General features: G+C 46.0%; 1 protein-coding gene across 3 annotated transcripts; it reads left to right on the forward strand.

Moving 5' to 3' along the window:
• On the forward strand, positions 1-27565 carry Kcnj5 (potassium inwardly rectifying channel subfamily J member 5). Of its 3 annotated transcripts, none has more exons than XM_047519698.1 (3): positions 1-324; positions 19451-20389; positions 26414-27565. In XM_047519698.1, the coding sequence occupies exons 2-3, from the start codon at positions 19453-19455 to the stop codon at positions 26515-26517; spliced, it is 1041 nt and encodes a 346-aa protein (XP_047375654.1). In that variant the 5' UTR covers positions 1-324; positions 19451-19452; the 3' UTR covers positions 26518-27565. The 3 variants fall into 3 exon arrangements, with proteins under 3 accessions (XP_047375654.1, XP_047375652.1, XP_047375653.1); XM_047519696.1 differs by having other exon boundaries at positions 3-324; positions 24030-27565; XM_047519697.1 differs by having other exon boundaries at positions 3-324; positions 19470-20389; positions 24030-27565.
• The last annotated feature ends 202 nt before the right edge of the window (positions 27566-27767 follow it).

Here is a 27767-nt window from a genome sequence, read left to right on the forward strand (position 1 = left end):
GAGAACCCTGGGAGACAAGAGGGAGGAGAGAGGGGAGGGAGGCAGGGAAAGAGGAAGAGAGCGAGCGCCTCTGGCTGCTCTCTCTTGCTATTAGAAGGGAGTGACTGAGGAGGCTGGCGAGTAAAGGGACAAGAGATAGAATGATTTAGACGCCTATGTCCACAGGACCCACGACAAGGGAGAGGCTGTAGACTGCAGCCACTCGGTTGGGTAATGGCTGGGACTGGAGAGTCTCCTCAAAAGCCCTGAAAGTCTTCTGCACCGCCTCTAAGGGATATCCCAGAAGTTAGCATCAGTGGGACTTGAATGCTCCGATCTCCACAAGTAAGTTGTCTTCTTTTCCTCCTCCATTTCTCACCTGGTTCACTGGTTCTGAAAAGCAGAACCACACTCTGGGGGTACCCATCACCCGGGCAACAAGCTGTCACAGAGAACCGTTCAGATAGGGGAAGGCTCAGGGGGATAAGGAAAAGATCAGGGCTGGTCCAAAGTTCAGCCAGGAAATTCAAGAGATGCCCCAGAAGAAGGCAGTGGGCTTCTCTGGGCCTGGGGAGTCCAGCATCCAGAGGGCTGTAACCGTCTCTGCTCCAGTAGGAGACTCGGTGCCTGAAATTTCCTATCATCCGTTGGAGAGGCTAGGGCACTTGGTGGGGGGGCATTACTACCATTGGTAATGATTCCACCTTCAAGTGGGGGCAGAGAGGGCCAGGGTGGGGGTGGCACTACCTCAGCCTTAGATCCTCAGCTTAATCTTGCTTTCCCTTTTAAGTCTAGCCAAATTGGGAACACAGCCTTGTTATTTCTGCCCTCTCCTCTGCCCAGGTCACTAGGTCACGTCCTGCTTACCTCCCTCTTTCTTTTTAGACATCTTTCAAACTGTTCTAAAAGACCAACTGGGGTGTCAAGGAACCAAGGGCAGGGAATGAGGAATAGGGAAAAGCCATACTGTCTTTATTCTCTTTCTTCTCAAACTGGTGTATATCCCTGAAGACATGCTCCAGGGACCCCGATTCTGTTTGTCCTTCCTGCAAACAGTTTCTCAGTCCCTGGGATGTTGAACAGACTTAGGGCGGTGCTGACTCCTCCAATTTAGTTTGCTCCCCCAAGTTCCAGGGGCTATCCTAAAATGGGCAAGATGGAGAGCTAGTTCAAAATGTATTCCAAGAGCCCTTTCAAACCACCAAAAGATGATCAATGGGAACCTGCCTGTTTGCCAAGTAATTTACTCTGTTTTAATCCTCTTAATGAAGCAGAGATTATCGAGCTCACTCTACAGGTGAGAAATGGCAGTCAAGAGAATCTGTTGCCCGAGGCAAACAGCTTATCAAGGGAGATTCTCACCTGGGTCTGCCTCCAAAATGTACCATGTCTTAGCTCAAGCAAGCTATGCATTCTAGGCCTTTCTGGTTCACGAAACACTTTCCCATGTAAGAAAGTAGATGATATTTATGAAACCAAGGTGCTGAGCTAGGACACGTTTACATGAGTTAATTCGGACACCAGCCCTGTGAGGCAGATCTTGGTTCTCCTGTTTTATAGATGAGAGTAAAACTAGCAGCATTCTGAGCACTAAGTGGCAGCATCACTATCTTCTAAATCCTTGTCTTCTGACTCAGAATTTGGGGTCTTTTTATTATCAAACACAAACCCCGTGAGGTGTTCCTGCCCTTCCAAGATCCATGCCTTTTGCTTAGATGCCCAGGTAAGTCCCATCAGCTGGCTTCCTAGAATCTGGCAGATGAACAGGGCAGAGGGAATGATGTGTGAGTCAGAGAGCGGAGCCCTGCTTTGGGTTCTGGCACGAAAAGATTGGTGAGTTTCACAGGGATTGTAGGCTATTGAGCCAACCCAAGATATGCCATTCTGCTTAGAGGTATAATGTTCTCTGTGGGGGTCCTGATATACAGGGTCTGTACTTCCTGGAAGCACACCATTGTAAGAGAACTTGTGACACACTCTTCAATACCCAGCCGTCTTCCCCAGATTTACTACCTAACTCTCCATCAGAAAGGACACCAAACACTCAGGCAAGACTCTCCAAAAGCTGCAAGAAACTGCTGGCATTACTCACTGGTAGCATTTCTTATTTAAGGAGCATGTCTGCATTAAACAGAAAACCAGTGCAGTATAGCGGAGGAGGAGGCAGGAGCAAAGGGTGGGCAGGAGATGGGACATGCTGCTCACCTGGCCCAGAGCTGTCTTAGAGCTTAGCTGCCTTCTCTGCATGAAGTCAGGTCTCTGTGGGATTCCCCAACATGGGGTCCTGTGAGCCTGCCAGCATACCCTAGGCAGTGCAGAGCACATGCCTCTCTGGGGTCAGCAGCCACATCAATGTGTCTCTGTCACAGTATTCTCGTGGCCCCTGATGCAGAGAGCACAGCAAGATCCCCTTGGGGCTTTCTTAGGCACTTGACTGGGCTTCTTGTCCAAGAATTAGGGAGACTTTTAAGGTTGCTCTGGTCATCTATGATGAAATTAACCCCAGGGTAGGGAAGAAATGACCAGTGTCCATTCTCCAATTCCCATTTTCTCTTAAAATGATGGGATTCTCCGAGCCTTCTGTGGGCAAAACCACCAGTGGGTATACTAGGCATTTATGTACATGAAAACTGCATCTACTTCTGGTTTTTGTTTTTAAATCAGTTCAACAATCACTTATTTGATCACCTGGCACTTGCCAAGGCTAATTAATTTTTGAAGACCTTGGAATGGGATCAGTCAGGCAGGTTATGCTTCCCATTTGGGAGAATGGTAGGAAAAGCTTGCATTTTCTGAACCAATACTGATTGAATATTTAGGCTGGGTTTGGAGGGACAATGGAGAGAATGCAGAGGGACCAGAATCCATTTTTAAATTAAACTTTTCACCGTGTTTGCACTGCAAACCAAACCAGTCACAGAAAACTGGCATTGTTTGTGAGAGAGAATCCAACATCAGATGACTTCTAAGTCAGTTTTCAGCCTTGGGGGAATTTTTCTGTTTTTTTCTAAAGGCAAGAAGAAGGGGGATTCAGATACAAAGAATGGTAGGGAGGCACTTGATTAAAAATACCTGAGTGTATGTTTTCAAAAGGACTTGTGAAGTGGCTTTCTCTTTTTCCCCTGAAATGATTTTAAAACAGAGCAGACAGTTCTCCCTTCACAAAACTGAAAGATGGAGTGACTGGCCTCCGAGGGCCGCCCCCCCCCCCCCCCCCCCCCGCCTCTGCTGCGTATCTAGTTCCTCCTACCTTGACATTCAGATAAGGGAGCTATTCTAGTCAACAGAGCCCAGGATGGCAGTAACCCTTGCCAAGAGCTGTGTTAAGTTAAATGTCAGAGCCAAACCTTTAACACATGACCCTGGAGATCCTGGCGGGAGCTTAAATGTTAGGCTCCATTATCATTCCAGACTAGAGCAAGCTGGAGGGCAAAGGTCAGGGGTAATCGGACCAGTTGGCAGGTGGCAACAGCACTTCCTGGTCACCAGGCATCAACTGGTATGGTGGCAGGAGAGTATGGAGACAGGAAAGGTGACAGGCGGGGTGGGTAGGAGGTCAGATCAAGGTTGTCTCCTCTCCTTCCCTTGATTTGGTTGTTGTGACACACACACCCACACACACAGCTCCTCTCACTTTCCACACTCCCAATCTCACAATCAGGGAGTCCTCAGTGCCATCATCCTACATCCTTGCTTGTGCTCAGAAAGGAAGAGTCAGGAGGATTTCAAATGCCTGAGTTTTTTTTTTTTCCTCAGATTCTGCCCCTACTCACCCCGACCCTACCCTGGGCAAGATTGTGCCACTCAGTCCTTGGTACTTAAGCCTAGTGAGGAGGGGCTCAGAAGAGCCACAGGCATGAGGTACTGCCTCTACTCCAACAAGGGGGCTGTCCCCCAGGACTAGGAGAAGGCACGGGTGTCTCCATCCCAGGGACCCTTACAAACAAAGGCTGCCATATAGCACAGCAACCCTACTGGTCACCACGGTACGAAGGCTTCTGCAGTCCTTGGTTGCTTTGCAAAGTGCTCTTTATCAGATAGACTCAAAATGTCACCCCAGCACCACAAAAAAAAAAAAAAAAAAGTCATTCATATCCCTTTCAAAATGTGTACAGAACTTATACACAGGCCAGACCTTGTGCAGGAACCGGAGATAGAAGACTGGGTCATTCGTACACTGTGACTTAGGGGACACCCATCCCTTAGGGGAAGGCGGACCTGAGCAGGAATGAATTACAGTCTGGCTGGTAGTGTGTTGGGTAGAATGCCACAGGAAGCAGGACCAGGGGGAATCAGGAAAAATCTGCTGGTGATGGGATGGAGACAGGTGACCCAGCAAGTGACTTGAAGAGGCAGGGAACAGGTTAGATACAGGTTAGTGGAGAGTGAGGCTGGAAGAGCAGAGGCTGAGAATGGGAGCCTGGGCCCCATGGATGATCCTGGGGAGACTGTCCCTGCCTCAAATCTGTGAATGTCCCCAACTCCTTCTCATAAGCACTCAACTTGAGTCACATTTTATTTCCTCCCCCCACCCTTGCCCTCTCTCCCTTCCTCAGTTTGCATCTTTGTCCCCTCTACTTTGTCTTTTTCTCCTTCTCTTGACCATACCTGCTCTTTACTACTTCTTTGGCTCTGTTCCTCTTCCTACTACATCCATCCTGCCATTTTTCTTTTATTAAACATTTTTATTTTAAAATAATTGTAGATATGCATGCAATTAAAGAAACAATGCAAAGAAAACAACATACTCTTTGCTCAGTTGCTTTCAATGGTAACATCTTGCAAAATTATACTCCAGTGTCCATAGTAATAAATAATTGACAATAGAACATTGTCATCGTTACAAGTATCTTTTATGTTGTCCTATTATTGCCACACCTGCTTCCCACCCTCCTGCCCAACCCCTGACAAACACTAATCTGTTCTCCACTTCTATAATTTTTGTCATCTCAAAAATGCTATATAAAAAGAATCATACAGCATGTAACCTATTGAAATTGACTTTGTTTTCATTCAACATAATTCCCTAGAGATTCAATGAGGGGTGTGTGTGTGTGTGTGTGTGTGTGTGCATGTGCGCATGCCTGTGTGTGTTAGTCCATAAGGTGACTGTATCATAGTTTATTTAACCATCTACCCATTGAAAGACATCTGAGTTGTTCCCAGTTTGGGACTGTTACCAATAAAGCTTCTATAAGTATTTGTATACTGGTTTTTGTGAGAACACAAGTGTTCACTTCTCTGGGATAAATGCCCAGAAGTGCAATTGCTGGGTCATATGGTAGTTATATGTTTAGGGTTTTGGGGTTTGTTTTGTTTTGTTTTGTTTTTTAGCTGTCAAATTGTTTTTTCCACTGTGACTATACAGTTTTACATCATTGCCAGCAATGTACAAGTAATCCAGTTTCTCTGTATCCTTGCCATCATTTACTGTTATTGATATTTTTTATTTTCACCTTTCTGATAGACAAGTAGTGATATCTCATTGTGGTTTTAATTTGCATTTTTTAATGGCTAAGGATGATGATCATCTTTTTGTGTTCTTGTTGGCCCTCTGCATAGCCTCTTCAGCAAAATGTGTCAGGCTCATTCTCTAAATGCATCAATTTTTTTGTTGTTGTTGTTTCATATGAGTTTCGAGAGTTCTTTATGTATTCTAGATACTATTCCTTTGTCTGATATGCAGCGTGCAAACATTTTCTCCTACTCCATAATTTGACTTTTTGTCTTCTTAACAGGGTCTTTTTCAAAGCAAATGTTTTCAATTCTGATGAAGTTTATCTGTTTTTCTCTAAAAGTTTTATAGTTTTGTCTTTTACATTGATGTTCATGATCCATTTTGGGTTAATTTTTTTATAAGTTCTGAAACTTATGTCAAGGTTCTTTTTTTTTTTTTTTTTTTGCCTGTGGATGTGAGATTATTCCTTTGCTGTTTGCTGAAAAATCTATCTTTCCTTCATTGAATTTCTCTGGCACTTTTGTTGAAAAAAAGTTGAGTATATTTGTGAAGGTCTATCTTGGAGCTCTCTGTTCTGTGACATTGATCTAGATGTCTGTTCTTCTGCCAATACCGATAATGAATCTTAAAATTGGGTAGACTGATTCCTTCTACTTTATTATTTTGCAAAATTATTTTATCTATTCTACTTCCTTTGTCATTCCATATACATTTTAGACTAATTTTATCTATGTCTAAAAGACAATTTAGTAGAATTTTGCTAGGAATTGTATTAAACCTGAATGGCAATTTGGGGAGTCAATACCCTTACTCTCTTGAGTCTTCCAATCCATTTATTTAGCTATCTTTTGATTTCTGTCTTCATCATTTGGTAGTTGTCCCCAGTTCATTTTGTTCTGCCAGAAACAAACTGTGTGACCTTGGGCACCATTTAGTGTCTTGGACCTTCAGTTCACTTTCTGGAAAGTGGGTCTGATAACACCTACCTCGAAGTGGCATGGGAAGGTCAAATGGGATGGCAAATGGGAAGAGCACAACAGTGAGTCTTCAGTGCACATGTTCTCTTGACTGGTTCTCTTTTCTGCTCTTCCTTTCCTTCTCCCCAGCTCTCATTTTCGTCCTCACTTCATCTTTTTATTTTTTGGGAGGTTGGTACCGGGGATTGAACTCAGGGGCTCTCGACCACTGAGCCAAATCCCCAGCCCTATTTTGTATTTTATTTAGAGACAGGGTCTCACTGAGTTGCTTAGTGCCTCGCGATTGCAGAGGCTGGTTCTGAACTCACGATCCTCCTACCTCAGCCTCCAGAGCTGCTGGGATTATAGGCACGTGCCACCATTTCCTGCTCATCTTTCCTTTTCCTCCTTTGCTTTTTTATCCCTCTTTCTTTCTCACCCCCATACTCTAATTCCCCTGTTCTCTTCACTTTGTGTTTTTATTCTCACTGCCTTTCTTTTTCATTCATTCTCCCGTTCTTGGGTTTTGGGGGCATCCCCTTTTCCCTGCTTTTCTTGGGCCAGTCAACCTGGGTTTAAATCCAAATCAACAACTTACTATCTTCAAGACAGTCCACTTCCCTTCCTCTGCTTCAGTTCCCTCACCTGTAAAATGGGGCTAATAGTAGCTGCCTCACATCTTCTCTGAAGTGAGTCAATGAATTAATACATCCAAAGCGTCTAGAGTAAAATCTGATAATATGGTGTGTTCCCAAGAGGTTTCAGTCATGATTATTGGAATTTTACCTATTATGCCCTGTTTCTCTGGTTCTTTCTCACTCACTGGTCCACCTGTCTTCTCTTCCCAGCCCTTGTTTTGGACTTGGACATAAACATATTCATGTTCACATCATCTTACTTCATTGCTCTTATCTTCTCTGCATTTCTATGTCCTATTCTCTAATCATTGCTGCTAAATTGGCACCAGCCCAGGAAATCTGTCCCTGGGGTTGTAGAAAGGAAACAAGTGGTTTTTCATTTTGATTTAATTATTAATTCCCCTTATTATTTAATGCAGAATGCATACAGTGTAGGGTTACAATGAAAAAATCATATTATAACTCTGCTGCTTGCTTTCAAAGAGATAGTAGGCCTAAAAAGGAAAAATACTAGACAGACAGATACAAATGCAGGGGAAATGTAAGATGAATTAATTTGATTTTCATGCCCTTTTACAGACAATTTTCCCTACATCCTCTGCAGAGGATGGGGGGGGGGTGCATGTGGATTGTGCAGGAAAGCCAGGGCTGAGTATCAAAGTGAGGGGACATAAGGGACCCCAAGTGGTCCATAGCAGCTTGCCAGGGAGGGCAAGGAAATATTCCTCTTAAGGAAGAGGGAGCCACACAGGCTGGGAACTTCCATGCAAGCTTACTGTCCTGCTCTATAGGTGCACTCTCAATAATTAATGACTTGAAAGGTACTCACATGTGATTAGATCTTTCAAATCCAGATTGCATACCTCAAATTAGGCTTAATATCTGTCCTTTGAAAAATACTGCTGAATATATTAGGACTCACTTAGATATGTTCAAACGAATCTTTCAAATCCTGTCTTTTTGTCTCTATTTTCTCCAAAGAATTGAACTCCACAAGCAAAATTTGCCAAATCTGCCTGCTCCCATTTCAGACAAGAACGCTGTCTTCCTTGAAAAGCCCTTAAGTGACACGCCATTTAGCCCTTCCCTCTCTCCTTATAATCTTTATCACAAACTCTCAGTACAACCACGGGAGTAGTCCATAGCACTTCTATTCAGGTACTTGTTTCTCTCCAGATGCCAGAAAATTACTCAGGAGATTTTATTTCTTCCTTAGATTTGTGGTAGGGGATCCATCAAGGATGCAATCTGATTTAGCAACCAATCATCTGCCCCTTGTCTGGGCTGCCCCCTGCACCTAAAATCGCAAGCTCACTCTCCAGTTCCCCCTTTGCTACTAAGCGGCTCCTTTGCTGTGCAACTAGAAGTCAGGACCACCTGTTAGGCCCAGGTGATTGTATTACAAAAAACTTCACAAGTGTTCCTGTGTCTATAATGCCAGCATCCTGGAAGCAAATTAACCAGCATCTGTGTGCCCTTGGGCAACCCGAACTATCCAACTGCAAAATGGGATTAATATTGTAGGATTCTCCTGAGCTGATTTCAGAGTTCCAAAAATGCCCAAGAGAGATGCAAATTACCATTATTATTCCATAATGATAATTGTGAATAATAATAATACTGGTATTTTATACCTTATATCTGCTCTTAACCCATGCCAATTTAGATCAAGGGGGTCAAGTACATTGTACTAGAATTTAGTAGGATAGAAATTTTCCTGATAAAATGGAAGGTGTTTCTTTAACCTTACAATCCCCATGGATATTGTCATTTCTCATATAAAAAAAGAATCAGGATGAGGATGTTTGGAGTAACATGGATCCAGGGCATAGGTTGAGGCCAGGAGAGTCGAGATTGTAATTCAGAATCAAGGTGACTGGATACTGATGGATACAAAGTAGGAGACTGGAGCGTGGGCTCTGGAGTCAGGCCAAGATTAGTTCAAAGCCAGGCTCTGCTGCTTCAGAGTCATGTGACCTTGGGCTAGTTCCTTCCCTGCTCCAAATCTCAGTCTCCTTATCTGTATAAGGAGACTTACCCTACAGCATTATTGAGATAATCAGGTAACATAGGTAAGGCACCTAGTTCAGAATAGCACATGCATGTACATGTGTGCACACGCTCACACACACACACACATACACACTCACTCCCTGACACACTTTCAGAGCTAATTTGCAAAGGAAAACAAGAAATCAGTTTGACCTACAGCAGGAGATAAATTAAGCACATATTTAAAAGAAGCAAAAAGAACACAAAGGGTGTGAGGACACAGCACAGATGGGAAAGATGCTTCTAAAGGACTCACTCTGGTCAAAGGACTGAATCACAATGAAGCAGAGTTGCATGACTCTGGCAGCAATCTCGGTCCTGCATCCTGACCCCCACCTTGACTTTGTTCCCAACAGTGATCCCACCTGTGCTGAGGGACCAGATTTAAGAACTCCCCTCTGAAGGCAGAGACAGCCCAGGATGCAGGCCAGAGGGATGCCCTGAGCAGGGGAGACTGTGAGTCTGTGACAGCTCCCCAGGGACAGGAAAGTCTGAATAAGGCTGATGCAATGGGGCCCTCATCCCCCGAGAGGTCCTTGCTGCCTTACCAGAGGCCTTATTAGCAGTTCAGCAATCACAGAAAACTGTGCAGGGACAGCTCTGTGGTGATGAAGTGTTCCATCTACCACCACCTATTCCCAGATGCACATTGTCCCTGGCTCCACATTCCACTGACAACCCCTTGACCTGCTCCTGGCACATGGCCCCCCTCACAGGCACAGGAGGTTTATCCACTTTAGCAGCGGGAGAACTTAGGAGAATCCCTTTCCTGGGCCTTCTGCTTGGAGCAGCACTAAAAGGACAATGCACTCCTGAAGCCCTCATAAGCCCATGAGAGTGAGGAACACCCTGAACAGAAACATCAGCATCTATGGTCTAACTCCACTCATGTGACAGAGCCGCACAGTCCTATTGTGCCATCATTCCCTAAGCAGTGGTTATCAGCATCAGTCACATCTGAGCCAGAAACCAGCTCTGAGCTAATGGGACACAATAAGGAATGGTGGGGACCGTGGTGAACTGAGGTCACCTGCTCCACCCTCCTGTCCTTAGAGCCCTCCTCTTAGAAGAAGCCATTCTACCACTAGGCACATGGAGGACTACCACCATTACCCAACATGCAGTTTTCTTTACTCTTGCAAGTGATGCAAGTTAGGAAGGAGAAGCAAGCAGGCAGGAGATGCACATTAAGAACAGGGACTGTCTTAGCCGCCATCTGCATAATGAAGGGATCTGGGGGAACAGACAACAGACAGGGCTAGTTAGGACCACAGGAATCAGATTGGTGGGGAATGGAGAGGGTAACCGCTTGACCCCCTCTTTGCTATGATGTGCATCCCAGAGTGAATTTTCATCTCCTTCCACCCCAGCCTCCTGGCTTCCTTTGTCCCAGAGATTGACAGGTAGCATTCATGACAGACTCTTTAGTACAAAGAATATAACTTTTAGGAGAATTTATTGACACTGTCTCATCTCTTAGCACCATGCTGAGCATATCTCAAAGTACAATCTAAGTTGTCCCTAGGAAGAAAAGGTCTCTCTCTAACTCAGTAGCCCAGAAACATATATTGGCAGCTGAGAGACTGAATCGAATTCACAGATGGCTTTTCTTTGGTTTGCATAGTACTTCCAAAATTGTTGAATTTGTTATCATGGGCGGTGGGGGGAGTAATTTCATGTTCAAATGTTTTCACTTCTAGATTTTTTGGAAAAAGAGAGTGGAGGATCTTGCAGTACCAACTCCACATTTTGGCATGGCAATAATTAATGAGCTAGAGCCAAGAAGAGATTGCCCCCTTTAATTACTGCATGTGTGCTCAATTCTCCACAGTCCCCACCACTCCTTATTGTGTCCCATTAGCCCAGAACTAGTTTTGGTTGCATTTACCATGTGTTTGTGTAATTACTTTCTAGACTAAGGAGAATAAGTATTTTAAATATTTATCAAAAATGTGATAATGAGATATAAGAAGTTACATTTGAATAAAAATAGAAAGCCTGTATTTGACCAATAAGCAAACATAATGTGTCCGTGTCGAAAGGTCCCATCCAGTAGCCACATTCACTGACTTCTGTAGGAGGCAGAGTTCAACAGCAAGCCAGGGGACTGGTTTCAATGGCATGCCCAGCCCGCTCAACTGAGAACTTCAGGAAAAATGACATATTTGCCCTCACTCCTGGCAGAAGCAGACCACCTTGGATGAAGGAAAATCCAGACCTTAAGAGTGAAATCGGTGGCTGCTGGCTGGTGATCTTTTCCTTGCAGGAACTCCGCTGTCCAAGCAGACATTTCCAAGAGGGAATGACCAGAGGGGCCTAGTGATTCCACTAGAACAGCAGATGCTACCTGGGTCATGTAGATACCCAATCTCCTTGGAGAAACTAGGGATATTCCAGGGCAAGATTGTTGAGGTTTGAAAAGCCAAGGAGCACTGTCAGATGAGCAGGGGACAAGCTAGAGGGAAGCCAGAGGGTGGAGGGAGAACAGACACCCAGTGGGGAGAGGGGCACGGCCATGCCACTGGCAGCCTCTACACATTAGGTGTGCACCAGACAAAATGCACTGCTTTCCTGGCACAGTCAGGCATCTGTTGGTCTGGCTGCATCCTGAGCCTGACCCTCATGGAGACTTAGAGCAACCTGGTCAAACCCAAGGGCTGCAGAAGAGCAACCTGTCCTGAGAACCTGGTCCTGCCCCTCCATAGTTCTGTGCCAGTAAGCATACCATTAAATCACTGGGCTTCTGTGACCTGTAAATGAGGCTACGACGACTATCTTGACAAATGTATTCAAGTATTAAATGATACAATACATAAAAAACACCTTGTACAGAGACAGTACATAATACCTGAGCTATTATTCCCATTTGGCCCCCTGTTCTCATGCCAGAAAGCTTTCCTACTTCACCCACTCCCCAGGCACCCTCTGCTCCACAGCTTTCCTGAACCTTCCTCGCCCATCGCTGCCAAACCAAATTAGGAACCACACCTCAGTTTCTCTATCACTGTCTATGGGCTGATCTGTTGGCCTGTTTGCTCCCCGCCAATCCAAGAGCGCCTCCAGGGCAGAGAACATAACTGTAGTCCTGAAAGTCTTTGCCTGTTAGAGTCATCTGTGGCCAGGGCTGATTGCAATGTGCGCCTAGGGTGAGGCCTTACTGCTCAATGTGAACTGAGGACCAGCAATGTCAACATCACTGGGAGCTCCTTAGATAAACTGCAGATGTGGGGAACCCCAGATCTAGTGCATCAAAACCTGCATTTCAATAAGATCCCCCCATGGATGAAAGCACAGGAAAGCTGGTGAAGTGAGGTTCTACCCACTTCTACCCTGAGAGCCCATCATAATGCTAATGTTCAGTGGGGGTTCACTGACTGAATGGATGGATAGATGGATGAAGACTTTTGTCAGTTTCCCCTGAGTATTCACACCTACTACCTCCTGTGCAAATTAGTCCTGACCCACACTAATTTGGGTTCAACATCCAGGAATTCAAGAATAGATCCCCACCTAAGCTGATAAAACAAATAGATACAAACTGATGAGGTTTTTAAATGAAATACCTGATGGGTTTTTAAAGATTTATCACTCCTGGGCTCTGTGCCATTAAAGCTCAGAGTGCACCAAAAAGAATTTCGTTTTGTTTTAAGGCTGGTAATTTTGAAAAACCAGGAAACCAATACTGGGCCCCTGGGAAGAGCCAGCCCTTCAGTGTGGTTAGGACACAGGCTCAGGGAGGCTGGGGTGGGCTAACCCCTTTTTGAGGATGAAGGACCCACAAATCAGGTATCTGGGCCTTGTCTGCTCTCTCCCTGGCTAGGGTTTCGGGGCCACCCAGCTAATTCCCGGGGGACAGTGCCTCTGCCTCCTCTCTGTCTCTTCCTGGCCTCTCTCAGCTGCTATTTCTGCATCTGGTTGGAAGAGGCTGAGGGCCCCTGTGGTTTGTCTCCCTGGGGGCCTCCCTGGCTGCCAGAGGACTAAAGAGCAGAACAAAGGCAAGAACTGAGTAAGGGCATTGTTGTCTGGGACCACCTGCTGGGGGGTATCACAGAAAGCCTCCTGAGTCACATTCCCTGAGGCCTGGCAGGCAGAAGCTCAGGGCTCCGGGGTCCACTCTGGGTCAGGCCGGGTCTCCGCTGTGTTCTGGAGCTGCCGGTGTGGGGTGATGCTAAGGGCTCCCCCATCTGCACTGCGCTCAGGGATTCCCCGCCACGCCTGGGGCTTCTGAGTCTCTAAGCTCCGGGTCTGGCAGCTGCTTCTCTCTGCCTCTTCCCAAGAGCCTGCACAGGAGGCGGGGTTGGGGGAGCTCGTTGGAAACCCAGGAAGCGAGAAGCTGTCAGCTGCGAGCCAGGAATGAAGGCCTGCAACAACCACTCTGGAACAGGGAGCCAGTACAGGCTCTGCCTACTGGTGAAGAAGCCAAATAAACAGTTCTTAGAAGGTTCTTCAGGCACAGCTTCATGGGGCAGCAGGCCAGGGGTTCCCACCTAGGATCCCACAGAAACTGGAGAGATCCAAGACCTCTGCAAGCAGCGTTTACACCCAACTCCAGTCACTGAGGACTCCGCACTGGCAGCGTGCCCTAGGAGAGATTTCTAAGCTCCTAGTTTCCTTTTTTTGTAAAATGAAGATAAAATCATATTTGCAGAGTAAATGAAATGAGGCCATGGGAACCTAGTACTGACACATCCATGGGCCTGGGGAACTGTAGCTTCTCCTTCCTTGGATTGTTTGAAGCACTTCTGTCCTTCCCTGACTCTCCCAATCCTGTCCCCAGGGTTCCAGGGTCCCTAGGGGACCCAAATTTACTCTGTCCCTTGTACAAAATGACAATACTTGCAGGCACCCTACTGCATTCTCCTGTATATTTCAAATCTGTCCAATCTAGGCACCTCTAGATTGCTTATGATTCCTAATACAATGTAAATGCTGTATAAATAGTTATTGTATGATATTGGTTAACAAAAACTGACAAGAAACAAAAGCCCATACATATTCAATAAAAGCACATTTTTTTCCCCAAATATTTTCCATCTGCGGCCGGTTGAATCAATGGATGTAGAGTTCACGAACACAGAGTCCACTGTCGCTACCAAGAGAGAGCTCCTATCAGCCACACACTGTTCAGACGCTTCTCCTTTAATCTTCCTAGCAATACTCTTTGATTAGTACTATTCTCATTCCCATTCTGCAGATGAAGTAACTGAGCCTTAGAGTAGTAACTTTCTCCAAAGCATCTCAGCTCAAGGTAGAACAGGAACGTGGGCAATCTGGTGCCAGAGTCAGGTTTCCTAACCATTCATGATACTTAGAAAAGCCATCAATGTTCCTTTCTATACTCTGTTTCTATTTTGGCCATAACAGATGACCATAGATTTAGTGGTAGAACAACATGTGTTTAACGGTTCACAGTTCAGTAGGTCAGAAGCCCATTCGGTGACTGTTCTCTGCTCAGTTCTCACAAGACCAAAGTCAAAGCACTGGTGGTGTCTTCATCTGGAACCCAGGGTCCTCTTCCAAGTTCCTGTTGTTGTCAGAATTCAGTTCTTCAGTCATAGGACTTGAAGTCCCTGAGGCCCTGCAAGCTGTTGCCTGGGGACTGTCTTAGCACCTAGAAGTCATCACATTCCCTGCCATGTGAACCCTCTATCTTTAAAACCAGCAAATGAGCAATCTCCCTCTCATCTAATTTCTCTAGTGATGAATTTCCTGCTTCAGGAAAAGTCCAGTCCTTGTATCATTAGCTTCGCCCACATGACCTTCCTTTACTCAAGCCAACTAAGCTGTGTAACAGCACCTAATTGTCAAATGAGGGCTCCATCCCCAAGTCCCCGGATTATTCAGAGAGTGTATACCGTGGGACAGGAATCATGAGGGCATCTTAGAATTCTGCCACGTGCCTAATCCTCCCTGCTAACCTTGAGAGTTCTTGAGGCAACTGGGTCAGCCTGTTCACCAGCCAGTTTGGAGCATGTTCATATTTTAACAATCAGTACAGCCAAATAGAGTCGTACAGGGTAGAATTCAAACGTAACAACATGAGAAGACTAGTATGTCCTCCTCCGTGACTCTTCCTCCAACCTCACTGCAGGTGGCAAATCTCTGGGGAGAAAGATGTCAACCCAGAGAGAGAGGAGGAAATCCATGAGATGTTTGTGGCTCCCATTTTCACAGAGAGTTTCACAGAAACTGAGTCTGAGACAAGACTCCAGCCGAGTGCTTTCTCCAGGAAGCCCTGCGGAACCCTGAGTGTGCTCCTAACCTACCTCTGCAGCTGGGCTCCTGGCACTGTGGTGGATGTTTGTAGAATTCCTTCTTCAGGGGTCCATTTAAATGGATGTCAGAGTCATTTGTGCATCATCTAAAGTACAACTCCCTTTGATTTGATCTCTTTTGAGTCTCTCTACTCATGCTTTCTATCAAAGGGATTAAACCTCTTTGCTGGACTTGAAGCTCTGTCTTTCCCAAGGGTTTTCATCCTGTCTCGGCACCGCTTTCCATCCATGGGCACAGGGGAGGCCGGAAGATGAACAGCAGTAACAGGCTTGATGAGGTGTAATGGGATTGGCTGAAGTCAGTGCTTTGTCCTGTATCCTACAGAGAGCAGCTGGGCTATTCAGTTGCCCTCAGCTAGGCCCATGACTTTTCTTCCTGCTTCTCTCTCTCTACACACAGTTTTGCACAAACCCTAGGTTCAAGGAGGCAGTATAGAATATAAATTCCAGGAGGGCTGGGTCTGAATTTACCTTCTTCATTTTTTTTACAGCCAGGTCCAAGCACAGGAGTTGGAGTATAGTAGTTCCTCAGTTAATGCTTGCTAAATGGGTACCTAATTAACAGAATGAATCTTGAAAACCTTATTAAGGAAGTCCATCTCCATTGCTCCTCAGAATCTGTTTGCCTTTATGGGCAGACAGCACTGCAGGACAGGAGTTCTAGGATAGGCATGTAACTTACCCTTAAAAGAAACCTGAATAGCAGAGGCTCCATGCCAATCAGCTCAATGACTGCCCTGTAAATCACCACTAGGACATTAGATGCTTAATTTAATAAATATTTCTGACCTAATCTTTAAAATGGAATTAATAGAACTTTGTATTACATTTAAATTCAGTGCAACTCAATGATGGAGATGCATTCTGGAAAATGCATCATTAGGTGATTTCATTGTTGTGGAAACATCATAGAGCATATTTACACAAATTAAGATGCCTACAATGTCAATAGACTGTATTATATATGATCTGTATTATATATGTCATTATGCAGTGCATGACTAAATGTACATTTATACTTATACTTGTTTGTATCACATATTCTTTCCATGGATCCCTGTATTGGTTCTCAGGGCTGGAGGGGCAAAGAATGTTATCCAAGATTTGAACAAGGAAAATGAGGCAAAAAAAAATGATAGGATTATTTTTCTATAGATCACAGAACAAGTTTGCTGGATGTTGAGCTAGACTGCAGATCTCACCCTCAGTCAAGTCAGAAATAACTTATGATTCCAGTGAGCATGGAGAAGGTATACTGATCTTAAATCAGAAGTAAGCCTCCTTTTCCTGTCTACCAGACATGAAAAGTTTTCAGACGTGGGCTGAGGTGTCCTAGAAAACATCTTTCTGTTTCTAGTACAGCATGCAAGAACGTACGAGAATATGTTTAAAAATAAAGAAGGAAACAGTGCAGAAAATCAGCAGAAAGCTGTTTTTCTTCAAGAGCTGAGGGCAAGAGAATATACTTTCCCAAGTGCCCTTGCCCATGACTCACTCTTGTGGCATTGTGCCTGCCATACCCAACATCAGTTGGCTGGAGCAGTCCCCAGAATACTCCTATCAGAACCCTATCTGGATTTCAACAGTTAGAGTCCCCAGGAGCACATGGAGTTAATAGCATATCTCACTCTCTGGGCATCTCTTCTCTGGTTTTCAGTGCAAGACCCCTACCTAGAGCTACAGCAAAATCCTGATTGGGATTCTGCAAAGACGCCCTAAGCATAGCCCTCTGGGTTTCATTTATCTTTCTAACTGCCATGTGAGGGAGCAGGTGGCTCTGTGCAGAATAGTCAATGGATGTCTGAGATAAATAGCCCTTTGAGTGACTCTCCAATATGATATTTTAGAGGTTACCTTGAAATTGCTGCAATCGCCCAGGCAACAAAGGAAGAGGTCTGTTAGGGTCATCTGACCTCCCAGTTTGGGTGAAATTGCCTCGGTTGGTCAGTAAGTCAGTGGCTTGTAGAACATTTACAAGGTTCTTCTATTAGGGCACAGTTTCCTAGTATCTGTCCAGCCAAACCACTTAGTCTAAAAGTGGTGGAGTTCCCACAAAGGACTCCCCCAAACCATCCCAAGATGGCGCTGGTTGGGATTCCAAAGAAGCACTAAACCTCAGGGTGATCAGTCCAAAGCATCTATTAGGGGAATTTACAGAGGAATGTCTAGTGAGAAAAGGAATATTCTCCCTAGGGGTATCAGCACAGGTCAGGGTATGCAGTCTAATGGGTTTTTAAGGAATTTGACTCTAGGCCAAGGGTAGCTTCAGCATGTTTAGCAACATGTTTGCTCTTTCAGTGTTTTAAGCAACAGCCTAAACAGTTCAAAAGTGCCTGGGAATGTTCAGGCTTGGGTTCGAGCCTGTAAGAGAAAAAGAATGTGACTGGTCAGGTCACAGAGGGGTCAAGGCCCTCAATCAGGACAAAGAAAGAAATTGGGGGGAACTGGCAAATCCTACACCTACAAAGAAGTGTACCTATGAAACCCAGGAAAGCTTGGTCACGAAGACGAAGAAGCATTGAATTATAGTGTGGCCTAAGGTGACTTTCCAAGGATCAGTGCTTGTAGAGCTTTCTGGAAGGAGAGTTCATCAGTTGAAGTCTAAGCCACAGAACACTGATGTCTGCAAGCTATTGTATAGCAAGGGCTGTGGTTAAGTCCTTGGGCTAGAGCCAGAAAAACCTAGATCCAAAACCTGACTTGGCCACATGCTACTCAAGCTCTATTTTCCTCTTCTAAAACAGAACAGATAATACCTATTTATCTAATAACTTTACGGTAGGATTACATGAGCTAATGGATATAATTTTTTAGTGCAATGCCTGGCTTGTGATGCTCAGAAATTTAAGCTCTTCTTATTAATTGCAGAGATTCTCACAGTCTTGCCTAATTTCATCAGAGTCTTAAAGCATTTTAAATGGGTTTGAGCAGAATACCAGAAAAACAGTCAATTGGATAGTGCAGGTGTCTTATGTCTCTTTGAAGTTTGGTACGTTCTCTAAAAAACAGGCCTTTTGAAAGCCTTGGCATGTGAATATTCTGTGTCAACTTTGTAGGGAATAAATGGATCACATTTTTAAAGAGTGTATCTCCACAGCATTTTTTTAATTTGTTCTTTTTAGATATCTCCACCATAATTTGTTATTTTAGTAAGTGCGCAGACAGTCACAGACTCCACAGAGGTAAGAGCGACCACTTGGCAAACTGACACACAGTGCCCTTTCCTCTCTGAGCAGCTAAAAGCTCTCAGATTAAAGGAAAGGAGATAAGAAAGTCTAAAGGAAAGAGCACAGGCTTTGGGCTAGGTGATCAGCAACCCAAATATTGGCTTTACCACTTTCTTGTTTGGTGGTCTGGGCGTCACGCTCCTTTGGGACTCTGCATTCTCAATTTTCTTATTTATCCATCCATTTTATTCAAAACCTTCCTTTGAGTAGATAGTACATGCCAGGCTATCCTCCAGGTGCTTGCAAAGTGTACGGGAACAAAATGAACTCAAAATTATGCCCCCTTTGAGCTTCCATGCTAATGGAGGGAGAGGGACTCTTAGAAATCAACATGATGACAGGGGCTGGGGATGGAGCTCAACAGTAGAGCACTTACCTAGCATGTGTGAGACCCTGGATTCAATCCCCAGCAAAAAAAGAAAAAAGAAATCAATACGATACATGAGCACACAGTATGTAATGTGCCCTACAATCTCTAACTCCAGCAAGTTCTCGTGGTGACAATTCATATATCTTGCACGGAATATAGTAAGCATTTAATATATTATTGCAATTGAGGTTTTTAAAATTGCTCCCAGATTTCTTTAATCCTTTAAATACTTTACTTATAGTTGAGACCTGTAAGTTTGTTGTTTATTCAACAATCTCGAGCATCTAGTGTGTGCTAGAATCTGTAGTAGGCCCCAGAGAGGCAAAGGAATCCTACATGTGGTCCCTGCCCACGTGAATTTTACAGTCTGAGCTACTGTACACTAGGGTAGAGGTCATGAGAGCCCTCAGGTGGGAGTCTCTCCAGTCTCGTATCTCTGGGAATCAGAACAGTCTGCTTCACTTATGATATCTTTTCTAACTCCACATAACCCAGTTATGGCTGGTGACTCTAGGAATGCGATGAACCAGGACATGGAGATTGGAGTCACGCCCCGGGACCCCAAGAAGATTCCCAAACAGGCTCGTGATTATGTCCCCATCGCCACAGACCGCACCCGCCTGCTGGCAGAAGGCAAGAAGCCCCGGCAACGCTACATGGAGAAGAGCGGCAAGTGCAATGTGCACCATGGCAACGTCCAGGAGACCTACCGCTACCTAAGCGACCTCTTCACCACCCTGGTGGACCTCAAATGGCGCTTCAACCTGCTCGTCTTCACCATGGTCTACACCATCACGTGGTTATTCTTCGGTTTCATCTGGTGGCTCATTGCTTACATTCGGGGTGATCTGGACCATGTAGGCGACCAAGAGTGGATCCCTTGTGTTGAAAACCTCAGCGGGTTTGTGTCTGCTTTCCTGTTCTCTATTGAGACTGAAACGACCATAGGGTACGGCTTCCGAGTCATCACAGAGAAGTGTCCAGAGGGGATCATACTCCTCCTGGTGCAGGCCATCCTGGGCTCCATCGTCAACGCCTTCATGGTGGGCTGCATGTTTGTCAAGATCAGTCAGCCGAAGAAGAGAGCCGAGACCCTCATGTTTTCCAACAACGCGGTCATCTCCATGCGGGACGAGAAGCTGTGCCTCATGTTCCGAGTCGGGGACCTCCGCAACTCGCACATCGTCGAGGCCTCCATCCGCGCCAAGCTCATCAAGTCGCGCCAGACCAAAGAAGGGGAGTTCATCCCCCTGAACCAGACGGACATCAACGTGGGCTTCGACACCGGCGATGACCGTCTCTTCCTCGTGTCTCCGCTCATCATCTCACATGAGATCAATGAGAAGAGTCCTTTCTGGGAGATGTCCCGGGCTCAGCTGGATCAGGAGGAGTTTGAAGTCGTGGTTATTCTAGAGGGGATGGTGGAAGCCACAGGTAAGACATTTCTCCCTCCTGGGTCACATGAGCCTCTCACCTCCCCTGGGAGCTTAGACCACTGTGACTCCAGGAGATAGAAGTTTATATGTGAGAATCCTGAGATGGCACCGTCAGTATGTCCAGCTCCTAATCATGATCTGAGGGGCATTGTGGAATACTAACAATAGAATACATTGGTCAATCCCTCCCAATTTCCAGGCACAGTTCTAGACTTTAAATGAATATTACCTCATTTGGTGCCCTCCCATGCTCCTGTAAGACAGTATTCATTAAGTTATAGAAACAGAGGCACAGACATGGCAAGCACTACTAAGTCATAGAGCCAGGACACACATCAAGCCAGGGGACCCCAGAATTGACAGTTGTTTCCAACAGGCCAAAGTGACCCCTGTCCTAGAAGTGGTAATATTGACTGGGAGTGATACAAAGGCAAGCTGGGTTTCTAGAGTTGAGCTACTTTCTATACACACTGTGAATCACATCACCAGGAAAGGATAGTGTGCAGCATTTCCTAAGCTCGAGTGGATTCACCTTTCTTTAGAGACATTTGTGCCCCAGACCTGGGGGAGCCCCCGTCTGGATCGGTGCCTCTCAGCTTTCATCCAGGAGGTTGGCTCTGTGGACCCAAAGCATGTGGGGCTTCTTCCTTGCAGAACACAGTGCATCCATGCTGAGGCATCAACATTCACGTTGGCACATGAAGATGCCCTCCTGTGATCAGCTTGGCATCCCCTGCTTGGCTACTGACTCTCACAGCTGACAGCCCAGAGCCTCCACCTTCCTTAGCCATGCAGCCATGCTAGATCTCACAGAGGTGGCTCCAAGGAGCCCAATGCCTAAGAGATCCTGAGCTCTGACTGAGAACCATGGATTCCAACCCTCCCCACACTTAGGGCCAGAGTTTCTGCAGAGAGGAGGCCCCAGCAAAATCCTGAGTCTTGCTTTTTATTTCTGTTCTTCCTTTCATCTTTCTTCCTTTTTTTTCACCAAGTAGACTGAGCAGGAGCCCAAGCCCTAATGATGACATAGAAAACTCATCCATGCTCAAAATGATCACATGGGGTTTTCCCCCCTAATTCTTGCAAACAACAGTGTAGGGCTGGCTTCCATCCATTTTACTAATGTGGTTGCTAAAGCTTAAAAGGATCATGCAGACAGTAAGTGTTCACGCTTAGGCCTTTCATTTATAAATCTAAAGCTTTTTCTACCACTCCACACTGGCCTCCTATAATGTTTGGGGTTTGCCACAAAGAGAAGCTTGATGCTGAGTGGGAGACTCAAACAGGGCCTCCCTAAGCCTTCCCATTTCAGAATCAGTGGAACCAGGTAGAGGGGTGCTAACAGGCTCCAGGGACTAGTACCCCAGGGGGCTATTTGGCCATCTGCTGGGGGCCAGAACCTAGCCAGGCAGCATATGGTGACAGCTGCAGGAGTCCCTGGGGCTGATGACAGTCAAGATGCAGATAGCTACCTCCTACAGAGCTGGGTGCTTGCAGGTCACTCTGCCCTTGGCACAGGGTCACCCTGCCCTTGGTGATAGGGTCAGGATCAGAACACAGGCTCAGGTTCTGAGGGAAGAGTTCCACTCCAGAGTTACAAAAGAGGGATCAGGTGAGAGACCGGGGAACAGATAACAAAGCTATGCCTTATCATTACCTGTAGCTGCCTTCACCACTGCAGCAGAGAGGGTACAAAGGCCACTGCCAGCAGAAGGGGTGGATGCTTGTCCTGCCCATCTGCTTACTTCCTCACATTGCCCTCAAAACCAGTGACCCACAATGACCTGCCCTAACCCCTTGACCCCCTCTCACGATCTGGGCTACCCTTACTCTGCTGGGATTGTAGGGGAGACCCAGAGAGATCAGGGAAGGAGACTCACCCACTTGTTTCTGTTCTGATCTTAAGACAACTAGAATGGTTTGATTGTCACACTCATAGAGCCAAGCATGGGCATGAATTCAGGCCTAGGTTTGAGTAGCATGGCTCTGCCATAGCCGACTTTTCTGAGTTTGGGCAAGTTGTTTGACTTGTCAATAAAATGAGGAAAATTAATCTCACTGGGTTGTTGGGAGGATTAAATGATTACATGAAGTGTGACAGGTAAGGCACAGTGTCAGATACCAAGAGTTCTTTCAATGCAGAACCACAAGCAGCCAGGGACACAGGAAGCATCTCGAGCTACAGGGCAGCCCACTTCCACATCCCTAGAGGAGGGATAGGAGAAGCGCAGGAAAACCCAAGGGGTTTGTCCCATGAGCTACTGTAATGGTCCTGTCCCACTGTCTTCCCCAAGACCCTGGGAGCCTGCAACATCTGGCCTGGACTAGGCTGGTTAGTGCCCAACTGGGCATCTACACCTCTGCTGAAACCAAGGTGTAAACAACAAGAGGTGAGGAATGATTGTAGAGACCTGACCCAGGATGGCATCCCCCTGAGAGCAGACAGTAGGCTAAAACCTAGCCCCCATATATGGGGGCTCCCTGGGGGACCCAGGCAGAGTATATTGGGATGGGATGCATCCTTTGGCTGTGGATCTGGTTTGCATAACACCCTCACAGCAAAAGTCCTAGGTGGGGGAACTGGAGAAGGCTTCTCCTTCAGTGCCCAAAGAGTACAAGCTGGTACTTTCCTGGGCCAGAAGATGGAATTGAAGGCTGCTTTCCCATGACCCTAAGCACAGAGACTTGTCATCTATAAACAAAGCTGCCCTCCCTCTCTGGAGAAAAAGCAACACCTAAAAATAACAGAGAGATGGCAAGGGCTATGTGGAGAGGGAGCGGGGGCATCAAAGCATCCTCTGATCAAGAATCCAAACCTGTACGTACATGTGTGTAGAGTCTGCTCCCCTTCCTGTGTGTGCATGTGTGCTCGTGTGTGTGCACATGTAGTTGTGCCTGTGTGCATGAGTGTGTAGGCTTCTACTCATATGTGTCTACATGAAATAATCCCCGTATGTTCAAAATGTCTGTCATTTTCTCTGTGTTCCCTCACTCTGAATTTCTCTTTGTTCAATCCCTTTTTCAGCCTCTTTTCCGGTCTGTCTTCTAGATCTGAATGCCATTTTCAGAAACCATGTTGCTGCCTCCAGCTATTAAAAAAATTATTCACTCTTGGGTCCTGGAGTCTTGCATGTTCATTCACTCCAGAGTCTTGCATGTTCATTTTTTTTTTTAAAGCATTCTTTTTTTTTTTTTAACCTTTATTTGTTTATTTGTTTTTATGTGGTGCTGAGACTCAATCCCAGTGCCTCACACATGCTAGGCAAGCGCTCTACCACTGAGCCACAACCCCAGCCCCAAATATTCAATGTTCTTTTTTTTTTTTTTTTTTTTTTTGGTGGTGCTGGGAGTTGAACCCAGAGCCTTGTGCTTGAAAGACAAGCACTCTACCACTGAGCTATATCCCCAGCCCCACATGTTCATTTCTAATGTTTTGTACCCACCATATCTTGAGTTCCTCTGGGACAAGGACTATGACTTATTGAGCTTTACACCTCTATATGTTTATCACACAGCAGATGTATAAGAAATGCTTCATGAATGATTGGATGGACAGAGATGAATGGATTGGATGGATTGGTGGATCAGTGGATCAATGACTTCTCGCATCTTAACGTGTACGGCTTCTGTTTCCCCAGGCATGACTTGCCAAGCACGAAGCTCTTACATGGATACAGAGGTACTCTGGGGCCACCGATTCACACCGGTCCTCACTTTGGAAAAGGGCTTCTATGAGGTGGACTACAACACCTTCCATGACACCTATGAGACCAACACACCCAGCTGCTGTGCCAAAGAGCTGGCAGAAATGAAACGGGAAGGCCGGCTCCTCCAGTACCTCCCCAGTCCTCCCCTGGTGGGGTGCTGTGCTGAGACAGAGCAGGATGCGGAGGCTGAGCAGGAACAAGAGAGCAAGCCTGATGGGCTGAGTGGGTCCCAGGAGACTAGGGACTCAGTGTAAGGGCTGTACTGTCCCCATAAACTCCCCCTTCACCAGCTTCCATAGTGCACAGATGCTACGGAGCCCTGGAGGGCAGATAGAACTAGCTGAGTGTGCTGTTGGGGGGCTTAGCTGCCAAGGCTCTGTGGGAGGAACAGTATTTCCAGCTCTCACATCTCCCCACACAAGGCCTCCTGCCTAGCCCCATGGACAGTGCTCCTTCTTTCTCTCATGGCTTCAGTCAGTGCTAAGGGCCAAGCCAAAATGGGTTTCCCCACCGTGAAAGTTACAGAATGGCATCTGTCCTCTCTCTGCCAACTGGTCCCCAGGCACATCCCTCTTGGCTTTCAGAGCCCCCTCCAGGGGCTGACACCTAGAGAGGGCTATCAGCCCTGCTCCTCATTCCTACCACCCTGAGGTTTGCGGTGGATTCAGGAAGGAGAGATTCTACTTGATGGAAGCTCAGACCTCCAGTCTGGGGATAAGTTCACAGGTCTCTGGTGGGTTAAGGCCTATGAGGCCAATAGCCATTTATTAAGAGCTATGGAGTTCAAGGCCCTTGCTCATCTCTGTTATTATCTGCCAAGTGCATGAGTTTTCCTCTGCTGTGCTCTGCGTGTCCGCTGCAGCCTACTGGATAACCAAGCTGATTAGAACGGCTCTGGGCTGCAGCACCTCTGAGCACAAGCACAGTTGGCATCACAACTGCCTGATCCATTCACAGTCACGCTATGCCCTGCACCTTCCACCCAAGGAAGAACCCCAGCCTCTGGGGTTTCTATAGGACTATAGGGCCCAAGAATTGCAAAGTGCTTCTGACCTTCACTATAGTTTTCTTTCACAATCTCAGTGAGCCTGTGATGTGATTCTGAGAGAAAGCTTTAACCCTCCCAAAAAAGGAGTCAGAGAAGAAAAGAAAAGATAGAAAAACAATGAAAATCTTAAATAAGCATTTGCCCCATTGTTGCCCAGACACTGACCTTAGGGTTCAGCACACCTTGGGCGATCAAGGTGAATAACAGGATGTGAAGCAAAAGTGACAGGTGACTGTAGAGGCAGCTTTGCTGTCAAGTCCAGCAAAAAAGTCTCGAGCTAGTGCTGAGAAGCTCCTTGACTCACTGCTACAGGTTGGGCAGTTACGAAGCCTAGGGGAGGGGAATGAGCAGGCTGCCTCTTCCCACCCTGGGAACAGGAGGTGAGGAAGGTGTTAGGAGAATTGGGGAAGTAGATGAGTGTTAAGAAAATTGAACCAGAGAAGAACCTTAAAATTGACAACTTCAGAGATTTTCTCTTCCAGTCTGGAGGACAGACTACAAATTATCAGGCCAACCAAGCATGTGCTGAGAAAGATAGGATTGTGATTAATTGGAAAGGGAGTTCACATGGTCTCAGGCACAGAATTCTGCAGCGTTCTCCCATGGCCTTCACAGCTCTCAACTGGTCCATGAGAATGGAAGCATTTTCCTGTTTCAGAACTAACGCACCTTCCCTAGGAACCACAGTGAGGCAGAAGTTGAGGTAAAACAAGGGGACATCTTGTAGATCTCATGCCCATGTCCCATATGCTGATTTCCTGGGTCCTGAGGCTGGTGAAAAGAGGAGAGAGGTAGACTGGACAGGAACCACTTCTCATGGTCTACCCACACTCAGCTTGGCATTGGGACTGGATCTTGAGCAGTGGACCAGCATAGCAGCAGGAAAGCAGGGACCTTCTAACCAGGGATAGGAGGTTGGGTTGTGGTTCCTGGAATCCTTTTGTGGTAAAATAGATCTTGCAGGGATGGGGAAAAGAGTTGGGATCCCCTTCTCAGGGAAAAGGAAAGGGAAGCTGCCAACAGAACCCCAGTGGGGGAGCTGAATACAGTCAGGAGTCCAAGTCAGGGAGCCAGTTGCCAAGATTGGATGTCTGGGGTGGAGGGAGCTGCAGCTGGATTCTCTGGTGGGGGCTGGCACTCACCCTGGCTAGCCAGATTCCAGCTTGCACAGCAGGACTACTTTCACACCCCTTTGCCAGATATTTAAGTCTGTCTTAGTCAGAACCAGTCAGTACCCCCAGATTACAACCCACAATGAGGTTGACAGGAAAGTGGGTCACATGGCTAGACAGTGGCCTGGCTCCTGCCTCCATTTACAATTCTGAAACATCCCCCAACTGGCTATTAATGCCTCTCTCTGGGGTTCTCTAATTCTGCCAGTAAACTCCATGAACCAGAGCCAAGTCAAACCTCTCAGTCAATCTCGAAGCTATAGAGTCTGTTGAAGACAAAAGGTTCAGTGCAATCCTATTCTAAAGCTCCCTGATAGATGAGAGCCAATGTGCATTGGGATTCGTAAAATACTAATTCTAACGTGCAAATTCTCATTTCCCTCATGGCAACCTAAATGTAAGAAGAACGAACTTCATATCCCAAGGAAATCCCCTTCTTGGTGGCCAAATATTCTAACTGAAGTTTGAAAAGTTCTTCAAAACATTTTCTGGAAGTTCTTAAATAAATATGAACTTATTCTACGCAAAGGTCCAATGATGGTCAGTGTTTCATTGGGTCACTTCCAAATCACTGCTCCCGCTTTACAACCCACTTGTAAGTCCTGGTACTTTTGCTTGGCTTGGAGCCCATGTCATTACTGATGGACCACAGAGACCTGAACCAGGCTTTGAGATGTGGCATCTGGCAATTCCCACAGAATCTCCAAAATCTCAAAATGATAACTTACTTATCAGACCCTGAATATTTAGGGAACTGACTTCCTGCCTTAATTTCCATGTCCTTCCTTTCTAAAAATATCCTCTGGAAGAGAGAAGCTCCGAAGAGCGTAAGTTCTCACTGGTTTTTCTCTCTCTACCAGTCTTACACCTTCTAGGTATTGATACCTTTGTCCACAAGATTCTGTTTCTGGTCTAGGGGAGAAAGGACATTGCCTATCCTCTCTCCTTCAGATATTTTCCCCACTGACTATCTGAACAACCCGAGAGCCTACTTTCACCATTTCCTTCTGTTGCTTTGAGATCCTGGTTCAAGCAGTTAACTATGATTGAGAAGGAGAACAGCCCCTATCTGTCTGGGGAGCACCTTCTCTGCTTCTTTTCCATAACAACTGGGCACCTTTGTTCTCTGTTCTTATTCTATGGCCTACTTTCCAGCAGGCCTCAACCATGTGTCTCTTGTGTAAGGGGAGAACCACAGGAACTTAAAGTGCTCATATTGATTAAAAAAAAAAAAAAAAAAAAAAAAAGCAAAAATTGCCATTGTCTCAAAAAACTGTGCTCCGGAAACTTCTTTGTGTGTGTACTGGTATGAGCACCCATTATGTTCACAGTAGTGGCACTTCTTCTAGATACTTGATTCTCAAAACACTTACAACTTACAGAGGTCTCAGTGGCCCCTTGTTACCAAGGGGTTTGCTTAAGGCCACAGAAGAGAATCAGGGCCTGCCG

The sequence above is a fragment of the Sciurus carolinensis genome, chromosome 11, assembly GCF_902686445.1.
Source record: "Sciurus carolinensis chromosome 11, mSciCar1.2, whole genome shotgun sequence".
In the NCBI taxonomy this organism is placed as follows: Eukaryota; Metazoa; Chordata; class Mammalia; order Rodentia; family Sciuridae; genus Sciurus; species Sciurus carolinensis.